This window comes from Labeo rohita, chromosome 15, assembly GCF_022985175.1.
Source record: "Labeo rohita strain BAU-BD-2019 chromosome 15, IGBB_LRoh.1.0, whole genome shotgun sequence".
Lineage (NCBI taxonomy): Eukaryota > Metazoa > Chordata > Actinopteri > Cypriniformes > Cyprinidae > Labeo > Labeo rohita.
In genome coordinates this window covers 37987321-38000639 of record NC_066883.1, presented here as the reverse complement: position 1 = coordinate 38000639, position 13319 = coordinate 37987321, and the positions used below count along the sequence as shown (strand labels likewise).

Sequence of the window (13319 nt, the reverse complement as noted above, 5' to 3'; positions counted from 1 at the left end):
TTACTAAATCATTAACTAAAATTAAAACTTGCAACAGAAAAAAATTAAAACATGAAAAAAAAAAAATTCTAATCCAAAATATTACAAACTAGTATGTCAGTGATGCTTAAATGACACTGATCTTTAAAAAAAAACAGTCAATTAAAACAACTCATGTAATATTTAGTTTTGCATTAATGTGGTGTTTGTTTGTGTTTTCAGGTACATGGAGGCGGATGAGCATGTGATCCAGCACTGTTTCTGTTACACGTCGACGGTTCTCACCAGCACACTGGCCTTCCAGAAAGAGCAGAAACTCAAGTTTGAGTGTCAGGTGAGAAGAAGACAAACTGATTTAAAGGGCCAGTTCACTCAGAAATAATCTGTCTTCATTTACTCAGCCTCATTTTGTTCCAAACCACTCTGAGTTTCTTTTTCCTATTGAACAAAAAAGAGGATTTTCAAGCATGTTGGCATATTTATAGTATAAAAAAAATACTATGTAAGTCAATGGCTACCGTCAACTCTTTGGTTACCAACATTTTTCAAAAGAGTAGTCCTGTGTAGTTTCGTTTCAGTAAAGGATTTTAAAAGCATGTTTACATAAGTGATTAAAAATAAACAAACATATATATAAATATTTACAATCTGAAATAGGATTTGACCAAATAATACTGGGAAAAAAAAGTGTGATGGACTCTATATGGACAGCTCTGGGAGTGCCACAGGTAACCAGAGTGCTGTAAAATCCCACAATGCACCAGGAATAGCACATCCTGCCCTGACCCTTGTTTTCTGGCTCTTATTTGTTGTATTGTTCCTCAGGCTCTGCTGCAAGTGGCTAAAAACCTCTTCACGCACCTCGGTGAGTCATGAGAACATCTGAACGTCAGCATGAATCAACACTGGCTGACTGTGTTTACCGCCGTAATTCATGTTCCTGATCTGATTGATGAATGATTCATCACTGACGCTATTACAAAGACAAACATGTTTCTTTTCATAATCTGTCTTTACTATTTGATAACGTTCTCCACGTCTGAAACGGCGTTGCTTTTTACTGATGTCGTCAGGCCTTATGATGCTGCTTAATGTTAAATACTAGTCAGTCATCTGTAGTTTGTTTTAGGCTGCTGTTTTAGATGATGCATCTTTATAAAGTTTTTAACAGTTATTTAGTAATTTAATGCTGGTTAAAGTGGTAAGACTTTACAATAAGGTTACATTAGTTAACTACACAAGTTGAAATTAGATAAATTGAATGAAACAGTTTTAAATTTAATTGCATTGCACTGAAATCAATTTCATTGCTTTGCAATGAAATGAACTGAATGAAATTGCATTTCACTGAAATAAATTCAATTACTTTGAATTGCATTGCATTGCATTGAATAAAATGAAATTGAATTGCATTGCATTGAAATTAATTACATTGCTTTACACTGAAATGAATTGAATTAAATTGCATTGCGTTGCTTCGAATAAAATTAATTTGAATTACATTGCATTAAAACAAAATTAATTGGATTGAAATGCATTGCATTGAAATTAACAGAATTACTTTAAATTGCATCACTTTGCATTGAATAAAATTAAATTGAATTGCGTTGCATTGAAATGAATCACATTGCTTTACATTGAAATGAATTGAAGTAAATTAAATTGCACTGAAAGTAATTGAATTTGAACTGCATTGAATTGAATAAACTTAAATTGCATTGCATTGAAATTAATTACTTTGAATTGCATTGCATTGCACTGAATAAAATTAAATTGCATTGCATTGCATTAAAATTAATTACACTACAGTGAAATGAATTTAATTGGCATTGAATTGCTTTGAAATGAATTGAATTTGAATTGCATTGCTCTGCATTGCTTTGAAATGAAGCACATTGCTTTACATTGAAATTAACTGAATTAAATTACATCAAAATGAACTGACTTACTTTGAAATCCATTGCACTGCATTGAAATTAATTACTCTGAATTGCACTGAATAAAATTAAATTGAATTGCATTGCATTGAAATGAATTACATTGTTTTACAGTGAAATGAATTGAATTAAATTAAATTGCATTGCATTGAAATTAATTGAATTACACTGCATTGAATAAAAGTAAATTGAATGGCATTGCATTGCACTGAAATGAAATGAATTGAATTGCACTGCATTAGTTAATATTGACGAACAATGAAAAATACATCTAAAGTATTTGTTAATCTTAGCTAATTTGGTCAGTTGTTAATTTTAAGATTTGCTAATACACTGTTAAAATTAAGAGTTGTTTAATATAGTTGCATAATATAATAAGTATTAATATTGTTTTTATGGAGCTGAGCTGACATGAACTAACAATGAACAGTTGCAATTTTTATTATTAATGTTTGCACATTTGCATGTTTGGATGTGAATAAAGCTTCACCTTCACAGCTTTAATAACGTCGTATTCTCTCTGTGTGTCTCGTTCAGATGACGTGTCAGTATTACTGCAGGAGATCATCGTGGAGGCCAGAAACCTGAGCAACGCTGAGATGTGAGACACAAACACAAGCTTCATTATGGGTTTGATAGTTTTGGGTTTCGTCCAAACCAATTCCAAACTGTTAGCATGACAAGAGCCGCAGCCTCATAAATATCAATTAGCTTCAATCAAATATTGTAACATTTAATCAAACACACACACACACACACACACACACACACACTGTCAGCAGACTCTAAATATTTACAAGTCTAATGCAGCCTGAGCTGAAACACAGATATTATGGATGTATTCTGGCATGTTGAGTGTTATTTTAGCGCGTTCTCTGTCTTTCTCTCAGATGTTCTGTGTTCCTGTTGGATCGGGTCAGTCATGAGCTCGTGGCCAAAGTGTTCGATGGAGGAGTCGTGAACGATGACGAGGTACAGCCAATGTGTTTGTGTGCAAATCTGTCAAATCACATGTTTTACAGTACAGATCATGTTGAAGCAGCTTCACAGTAATAAACAGTGTTAATGCTGTAAGATTCAACAATTATAGAGCAGATTCAGATGTAAAGCAGCTCTACTGAAGACAATAACGTCAACATTCAGCTCAGTTTAGTTCAGTGTTGATTCAACTTACCTTCATAACAAAACAAGCGAATTCTTCTTTAAAAATTTTTTTATAATTTGTAAAAATTTGTAAAAACTATATATAAAAAAGTACAGTTTTTTAAAAATATTTTATTTCATACATTGTTGGTTTAAAGTGTTTTTGTAAAAGTGATTAAAAATCAAAACATACAAGTATAATGGTTTTAAAAAGATATAAATATGACAGCAAAACAACAAAACAAATGAAAAGAAGTAAGACAGAAAAAGAGAAATTTATTATATTATTATATTATTATATCTCTTTAAAGTAAATTTTGTTTCAATTTAATATATACACTACCAGTCAAAAAAAGTCTCTTCTGCTCCTACATTTATCTGATCCAAAATACAGCAAAAACAGTAATTTTTTAAAATATTTTAAAATGTAATTTATTCCTGTGATTTCAAAGCTGAATTTTTAGCATCATTACTCCAGTCACATGATCATTTTAATATGCTGATTTAATGCATGTTTATTATATTGAGTAGAATTTTTCAATAGAATTGAATAGAAAGTTCAGAGGAACAGCATTTATCTGAAATATAAATTGTTTGTAACATTATAAATGTCTTTATCATCACTTTTGATCAGCATCCTTGCTAAATAAAAGTATTAATTTCTATAATTTCTTTTAAAAAAAAAAAAAAATAATAAATATACCAACTCTTTTGAATCACATTGAACTGAATTGCACTGATGTGCATTGCTTTTAAATTAATTGAAATAAATTGAATTACATTGCACTGAATAAAATTAAATTGAATTGCATTGCATTTTAAATGAATCAGATTGAATTAACTTTGCATTGAAATGAAATTAATTGAATTGAATTACTTTGAATTGCATTGCTTTGCATTTAATAAAATTAAATTGAATTGCATTGCATTGTAATGAATTACATTGCTTTGCACTGAAATGAACTGGATAGAATTCAATTGCATTGCACTGACATAAATTAAATTAAATTACTTTGAACTGCATTGCTTTGCATTGAATAAAATTAAATTGAATTGCACTGCATTAAAATAAAGTACATTACATTGAAATGAAATGAAATGAATTGAATTGAATAAAATTTGAATTGCATTGCTTTTCATTGAATAAAATTAAACTGAATTGCTTTGCATTGAAATGAATTGGATAGAATTCAATTGCACTGCATTGACATGAATTAAATTACTTTGAATTGCATTGCTTTGCATTGAATAAAATAAAATTGAATTGCACTGAAATGAAACTAATTGAACTGCATTGCATTAGTTAACATTGACTAACAATGAAAAATACATCTAAAGCATTTATTAATCTTAGCTAATTTTATCAGTTGTTAATTTAAAGATTTACTAATTCTTTGTTAAAATCAAGAGTTGTTTAACATAGTTGTATAATATTTAAATTGTGAAATGATTGTAAAGTGTAACCAATAAAGGTTACAGCAATAATATCAATAATAATAATAATAATAATGATAATAATGTTTCTTGAACAGCAAATGTGACACTGAAGACTGATGTAATGATGGTGAAAATTTAGCTTTGATTACAGGAATAAATGATATTTTAGATATTCACATAGAAAGCAGTTATTTTAAATAGTAAAAATATTTCACAGTATTACAGCTTTTGCTGTATTTTGGATCAAATAAATGTAAATAAATTCTTTAAAAAAGATTAAACATCTTGCTGTTCAAAAACTTTTGACTGCTGGTATATACAGTATATATATATATATGATTGCTTTTCATTGAAGTGCTTAAAAATAAATGTAACAGAAAAACTATAATAAAAAATGAAATTCACCAATTATGAAACAGATTTAGCTCTACAGCAGACAAGTGTTATTATTCAGATCAGTTTAGTTCAAATTGATTTTTAGTAAAAAAAAATAAAAATAAATAAATAATAATAATAATAAAATAAATGGTTATTTTCAAAAAATCCTCATTTATTGCTGGGAAAAAACAAAACAAAAACAAAAACAAAAAAAACCCAGGGAGAATTACAGTATGAAACGCTGACTTTACTTGCCAGAACTAGCATAAAAAAATATAGTAGCAACATTTTAGGTTTCAAATTTAAATTTGCAGTAATTTACCATTAATCAATTAGCAGATTTTTACCATAGAAATTGTAGTCTTTTACTGCTAAATTGTTTACAGTGTTGAGATCTGTCTGTCTGTGTCTCGTCTGAGCAGAAGGAGTTTCGTATCCCGGCGGATCAGGGCATCGCCGGTCACGTCGCCACCACTGGGAAAATCCTCAACATCAAGGATGCGTATTCCCATCCTCTGTTTTACCGCGGTGTGGACGACAGCACGGGATTCAGGACGCGGAACATCCTCTGCTTCCCCATCAAAGATGAAAACGAAGGTCAGAAATGTCCATCCTGGACGGTCTCTGTGGAAAACCACAAATCAGACTTTTTATAATATATAAACATTTTAAATGATTAAAAAATATTTTGTCATTGCTTCTCTGGTCAAGCTCAGACATCTGAATGAATTGTTAATTATTTATAGTGTTTTTGCCATTCTTCTCACTTGTGGAGATGTTGAGGGCAGTCAGAGACTTTTGAGTCGAAGCGATGTTGACGTGCATCAACTAGAGAAACACACGAGAACATCCAGCTGATCTGACCTCTGTCTGTCTGTCTGTTTTCTCATCAGAGGTGATCGGAGTGGCAGAACTGGTGAACAAAACCAACGGGCCGTGGTTCAACCGTTTCGATGAGGATCTGGCAACGGCGTTCTCCATCTACTGTGGCATCAGCATCGCTCATGTGAGACTTTTACAGCATCACTCAACACATTTCACAATGACAAAAGATAATAGAGATTTTTGTTTCATATTTATTCTATTATATATGTAGTATAATGGAATATAAATTATAAAATATAAATTTCATGTAATGGTTGCATTATCATTAAAAAATAAATAAATAAATAAAAAATGAGAGAATTTTACATTTTTAAATTTTAATTTTATATAAATTTATATGTATATGTAAACATAAACACTCAAATTAATTTCACCATTTTTGTACTAATTTATTCAAATTTGCTGTTTTGTACTACTAATTTGTAAAATATACACAATTTATACTATTCATACTAATTTATTAAAAAAATGTTTACTAATTTTTACTACTAATTTATAAAATATATACCATTTGGCACTATTCATTTATACAATTTATGTTATTTTATTACTAATTTATCCCATTTATACCATTTTGTTCCATTTATACCAATTCTCCACTACTAATTTATAGTATATTCTATTTTATACTACTAATTAATAAAATGTATGCATTTAGTACTACTAATTTATAAAATTTCTACTATTTTTTACTACTAATTAATACAAATTTTCTATTTTGTACTACAATTTGGCACTATTAATTTATACAATTTATGTTATTTTATTACTAATTTATACCATTTTGTTCTAGTAATTTATACAATGTAGACTATTTTGTACTACTCATTTATTAATTTATTCTATTTTATACTACTAATTAATAAAATTTATGCTTTTAGTAGCACTAGTTTATAAATTTCTACTATTACAAATTTGCTATTTTGCACTACTAATTTGTGAAATTTATACTATTTGTTCTACTAATTTATAGTATTTGTACCATTTTGTAATACTTATTAATACAATTTTGCTACTGATTTATTTGTACAATTATTTTATGATTTGTACTAATTTGGTTTTGGTAATTACAATTTAAGTTATTTGTTTTACTAATTGATGCTATTTATACCATTTTGCATGACTAATTAATCCAGTTTAGCTTTTCTGAACTGTTAATTTATAAAAACTTTTGCACAAGCAATTTATATTTATTTATGATGTGTGTGTGTGTCAGTCTCTGCTGTATAAGAAGGTGCATGAGGCTCAGTTCCGCAGTCATCTGGCCAATGAGATGATGATGTACCATATGAAGGTGTCTGAGGAGGAGGTCACCAAACTCCTGCACTCTGGCATCGAGCCGGTCCAGAAAATACACCCGGACTTCGCCGAGTTCACGTACACGCCGCGCTCTCTGCCCGACGACAGCACGCCGATGGTACGACACCAACGCAAACCGACACATGGACTGAAGACAAACACTGATCACGCTAATCAAACTCTCGTCTCTCTGTCTGTCTGTTGCAGGGCATCTTGAGCATGTTTGAAGACATGGGCTTCACAAACACCTATAAGATCGATCTGCACACATTAGCCAGGTACAGAAACACAACGCTGCTCTACTGACCTGTAATAAATATGACTATGTCTAAAAGCTTTTACAAATCGAGTTGAATACGTTTCATATGGTTTTGAGTTATTACTGCTATTTTGTACTGCTAATTTATAAAATTTATTCTGTTTTTCACTACTAATTTTTTCAAATTATACAATTTTGTTCTTATAATTTATAAAATGTATAAAAAATTTGACTAATTTTTATAATTGATATTGGTTTGTACTAATTTATACTATTTTGTACTACTAATGTATACAATTTATTCTATTTTTCACTACTAATTTTTTAAAATTATAAAAAAAAATTTCTTATAATTTATAAAATGTATTTAAGAAATTCACATTTTTATAATTGATATTAATTTGTACTAATTTACACTATTTTGTACTATTAATTCATAAAATTTATTCTATTTTTCACTATTTATTTTTTTCAAATTATAACAATTTTTTCTTATAATTTATAAAATGTATAAAAAAATTCTACTAATTTGTATAATTGATATTAATTTGTACACGTTTATACTATTTTGTACCACTAATTCATACAATTTATCCTATTTTTCACTACTAATTTTTTCAAATTATAAAAAAAAATTTCTTATAATTTATAAAATGTATACAAAAATTCTACTAATTTTTATAATTGATATTAATTTGTACTATTTAAAAATTTGTACTACTGTATTATGATTTATACAATTTTGTTTTGCTAATTTATACAATTTATCCTATTTTGTACTAGTAATTTATATAATTTTGGCCTAGTAATTTTTACCAAATACACTGTTTTATATTCTAACTAATTATTTACAATTTTGCACCATTAATTTATAGTCTATACCATTTTGTACTATTATTTGCTGTTTTGTATTATTAGTTTGTATAATTTTCAACCAAAAATGAATCTAAAAGACTCAAAATTTCAAGTAAAAAGCATTTAACATTTTCCTTACATTTCTTAATCATCACTTTTAATATTAAGTTTATTAATAAGTTTTGAAACACACGTTTTATGGTAAAAACGGTCAACTTGAATTGACTTTGTCATAAAAACACCTGATGACAGCGGTGAGGGTCTGATGTCATTTCCTTGCGGGTGAGACGTGCTGACCGCTGATCAGTCTCATCAATCGTCCGCTGATGTCATGTTTATTTATCACGGGGTCACCTGATGCTGATGCTGTTGCCGGGCGACGGAGCGGCTCATCCATAAGTCATAGCAGGGGGATGATGAACTTCAGACTGATGGAGCGTCAGTCCGCTGAGACCAGTCAATAATGAATCGGCGTCTTTTCCTGTTGTGCAGGTTTTGTCTGATGGTGAAGAAGGGCTACAGAGACCCGCCGTATCACAACTGGATGCACGCCTTCTCCGTCTCACACTTCTGCTACCTGCTTTACAAGAACCTACAACTGTCCAACTACCTCGAGTAAGTTTCAGCGGCTACAAAACTATAGATTTCTGATTAACAGTCGTTTGGATCATTTCAGTGAATCGGTTCGTTCAGACAGTTCTTGTAAATGATTCAAATAAGCGATTCATTAAGTCCACAGAGTCACTGCAGCTTCTTTTAATGTAGTGAATTATTTAAGATGCCGCTGCTGTTTGTCACATATTGTATATTTAACTCACTTCTATACGTTAGGATGCGTTTTTAATGTTTTTCAACTATTTTACAATTTATACAATTTTTTTTAACTACAAATGTATAAAGTTTGTACTATTTTGAACTATTCATTTTTGCAATTTATACTATTGTCCTCATTATTTATACAATTTATACAATTTCATTCTACTGATATTCACACTGGATATTATTTGTGCTAATTATACAACTGGTACTGTTTTTTTATTCTATTTTTCACTACTAATTTTTTTCAAACTATACCATTTTGTTCTCATAATTTACAAAATGTACACTAATTTATGTACTAGTTTATACTATTTTGTACTACTAATTCATACAGTTTATTCTATTTTTCACTACTAATTTCTTTTCAAATGATATAATTTATAAAATATATTTACAAAAAATCTACTCATTTTTATAATTGATATTAATTTGTACTAATTCATACTATTTTGTACTATTTTATAAAACTATTTCATTTTCACTACTAATTTTTGCAAATTATGCAATTTTGTTCTTATAATTTATAAAATGTATACTATTTTTTTCTACTAATTTTCACAATTGATATGATTTTGTACTAATTTATACAATTTGTACTATTTTGCACAACAATTTTTTGCCATTTTTTTCTATTTTGCACTACTATTTAGCACATGTACTACTATTTGCTATTTAGCAAATTATACAATTTTGTTCTTGCGATTTATAAAATGTTTATTTCTTTATTTTTGCAGAGATATAGAGATTCTGGCCCTCTTCGTGTCCTGCATGTGTCACGATCTGGACCATCGAGGAACCAACAACTCCTTTCAGGTGGCTTCGGTACGACATAAACGCCTTCGTCTGAAAATCTAGAGATGCTTCCAAGTTTGTGTAAAAGTGCATGAAATGTGATGAATTAATATCTGTTTTCTTCATTTATCTGCTTTCACCAGCAATCCGTCCTGGCGGCCCTTTACAGTTCAGAAGGATCTGTGATGGAGGTACACACACACACAAACACACACACACACACACACACACACTCACGTACACCAGTGTTATTTTAGTATCATTGATATAAAATTTATATATTAGATTTTTTTTTTTTTTTTTATTAATTAATTAATTTATTTATTTATTTGTATTAGTATTAGTATTTACGTTTTAGTCAAAGTTTTGACTAAAAGTTTTTACTTCTTTAATGTCTGTATAGTATTTTTTTTGCATTTCTCGTTCAAATTTTTGTTTGTTTTAGTAATTTTGTTTTTGTTCTTTTTTTAAACATTTTTAGTGTCTGTAGTATGTTTTTGCATTTTTCATTCTAATTTTTGTAAAAGTTTTAGTAATTTTGTCTTTTTTATTAACTTTTTTTTATGTCTGTATAGCATTTTTTGCATTTTTTTTAAATTTCTTTAAGTTTTAGTTATTCTGTTTTTTTTTAAGTAATTTGTTTTGTATTTTTTTTTATTTTAATCTTAAAGTGTTAGTTTTTTGTTTTTGTCCTTTTTTAAAACTTTTTTAGTGTCTGTATAGTATTTATTTATTTTTTTTACATTTTTCATTTTAAGTTTTGTAAAAGATTTAGTAATTTTGTCTTTTTTATTAATTTTTTTTATGTCTGTATAATATTTTTTGCATTTTTAATTTTTTTTTTTAAGTTTTAGTAATTAGTTTTTTTTTTTTAAGTAATTCCTTTTTTTAAACCTTAGGTAAATTTTTAGTAATTTTGTTTTTGTCCTTTTTTAATAAAACATTTTTAGTGTCTGTATAGTATTTTTTGCATTTATTTATTTTTTTTGCATTTTTCATTTTAATTTTGTAAAAGTTTTAGTCATTTTGTCTTTTTTATTAACTTTTTTTTTATGTTTGTATAGTATTTTTTGCATTTTTCATGTTAATTTTTGTTAAAGTTTTAGTTATTCTGTTTTATTATTATTATTATTATTTTTAACTTTTATTAAGTAATTCGTTTTGTATTTTTTATTTTAATTTTAGTTAAAGTTTTAGTATTTCTGTTGTGTGTTTTTGCCATTTTTATTATTTTTATTTTTTTTTTTTTGTAATGTCTACATAGTATTTTCCTGTATTTTCCTTTTTAATTTTAGTTAAAGGTTTAGTAATTTTGTTGTGTTTTTGTCATTTTATCTGAAATATTGACATTATGTCATGTGTGTTTTAACATTTATTTACTTTATTTTTATACTGTTTTTACAAATCAATACGCCCCAATATGCCCAATCAATACACACAATATGACTGTAGCCCTGTTTATTTTTAATCCACACATTAAAAGTGCTGTTTTGGTTGACTGATGGATGTGTAGGTGGTTTAATCTCATGCGTTTGCACTATAAATGTGACGTGTTTCTACCTGTGATTGTGGTCTGAGTGATCATTCCAGACCTGTTTATCACTGAACGTCTGTGATTACGGGTTGAGATGGAGTGTGTTTGCTGCCCTCTGCTGTTCACTGTACTCACACACACTCAGCGCTGATCTACTGTTTGTGTGTTTGTGTGTGTTTGTGTTTCAGAGACATCACTTCGCTCAGGCCATCGCCATCCTCAACACACAAGGCTGCAACATCTTTGAGAAGTTCTCTAGAAAGGTGCATCTCTAACCTTCATCAGAGTTTTTCTGATTAAAAAGGATAAAGTCTATGAATCATTTTGTAGTTTCTCCCCTGACCATGGTGCTTTGCTCTTTGTGTTTTCAGGACTATCAGCGGATGTTGGATCTGATGCGAGACATCATCCTGGCCACAGATCTGGCTCATCACCTGAGGATCTTCAAGGACCTGCAGAAGATGTCTGATGGTGAGACTCAGCATTTTTCCTGTTATTGCTTAATAAACATGACAAATTCCATTTGAACGTTTTGACAGAAAAGCAAATGTATATATTTTTAATAATAAAAATAATTTCACAAGAATTTAATCAATAATAAAAAATAAAATGCATTTTTAAAAAAGTTTTATTTGTATTTATTAAATACTAAAAATAAAACCAAAAATTATTTTTGATTTAAATAAATTAAAAACGTATAAAATAAGTTTTTAAAAAATTGTTTTCTAATAATAAAAATAAAGGTGTAATTTCTTTACAGCACAACATTTCTAGCACAAAAGCTGAAGGACAGGCCACAAATAAATTAATGCATTTAGAGAAAAACATTAATTTTGTACAATTAAAAATAATAATAATCTAAATAAGTAATATTAACAAATGGGATTCTTATTAACTAAAACACTTAAAAAAATAAATTAATTAATTAAAAAAAAAAAACAACTGTTGCATACTGAAATAAACATTAACAAAAAAGTTTCCAAGGCAACGTTTTCATTTAGTTTACCTTAAAGTAACAAAAATAACAAAAAAAAAACAACAACTATAAAATAAAATAATAGTAATAACATAAAATAATAAAAACTAAACTAATATAAAAAGGCTAATAAAAATGACTGACACAAAAAAAAATCTCTTAAATTAAAATGAAAACAGAATTCAAAATAAAACAAATTCAAAACATTATTTAAAACGATGACAGTATCTCAATGATACTAAAAGAAAAATAAATAAAATAGTAGCATTTACAGCTGTTGTGAGAATATAAAAATATCTTGAGTTATTAGTTGATGTGTGTATTTGCCTGAATCCCAGTCTCTTCATGATTCCTGTGCTTTTGTAGTCGGTTATAACCCGAAAAATCGAACCCATCGCAGTCTGCTGCTGTGCCTCCTCATGACCTCCTGTGACCTCTCAGACCAGACCAAGGGCTGGAAAACCACCAGGAAGATCGCGGTACGAGTCCTGAACCCATAAACTCATGAGAAACACTCAGTGTCCAGTCAGAAACACTTTCTCACACTTTCTGTTTTGTTTTGCAGGAGCTGATCTATAAAGAGTTCTTCTCTCAGGGTGATTTGGTAAGTTAAACTTTAGTTCAGTTGAGTAAGATGAGATTGAAATGATCCAAACATATAATGCAGTGCAATCCAATGATGATTGAGAGATGAGCAAAAAAATTTTCCTCAAAAGATGTGAGTTGTTTTGGAGTATTGGAAAGATCATTCCTTCACTGAGGAACAGCAAAAGTAAAACTTCTGGAAACAAACATTCCTCAAAACATTAGCCAGCTGGAATGATTACATTTTTAGAACTTGTAACAATTTCAGTAGCCTAGTGTTACATTTTTAGAACTTGTAACACTATTCAGCTGTAATTATTTTATTTTTAGAACTTATAACAATTCTGGGAGCCTGGTGTTACATTTTTAAACCTTGTAACAATTTCAGCGGTCTGGTGTTACATTTTCACAACTTGTAGCACTAGCCAGCTGGAATGATTA

The 13319-nt window shown here is 28.8% G+C and overlaps 1 protein-coding gene across 7 annotated transcripts in view; it reads left to right on the top strand.

The window, feature by feature from the left end:
* The window catches only part of LOC127177621 (cGMP-dependent 3',5'-cyclic phosphodiesterase), a 183257-nt gene that overhangs the window by 164447 nt on the left and 5491 nt on the right, over nt 1-13319 (top strand). For all 7 annotated transcript variants that reach the window (XM_051129995.1, XM_051129998.1, XM_051129999.1 and 4 more), the window contains 15 exons: nt 202-313; nt 805-844; nt 2454-2517; nt 2807-2888; nt 5297-5471; nt 5768-5880; nt 6976-7176; nt 7266-7336; nt 8665-8787; nt 9726-9813; nt 9927-9974; nt 11506-11580; nt 11689-11788; nt 12660-12772; nt 12859-12897. In XM_051129995.1, the coding sequence (XP_050985952.1) occupies nt 202-313; nt 805-844; nt 2454-2517; nt 2807-2888; nt 5297-5471; nt 5768-5880; nt 6976-7176; nt 7266-7336; nt 8665-8787; nt 9726-9813; nt 9927-9974; nt 11506-11580; nt 11689-11788; nt 12660-12772; nt 12859-12897 (1444 nt within the window). The remainder of the gene's footprint in view (nt 1-201; nt 314-804; nt 845-2453; nt 2518-2806; nt 2889-5296; nt 5472-5767; nt 5881-6975; nt 7177-7265; nt 7337-8664; nt 8788-9725; nt 9814-9926; nt 9975-11505; nt 11581-11688; nt 11789-12659; nt 12773-12858; nt 12898-13319) is intronic.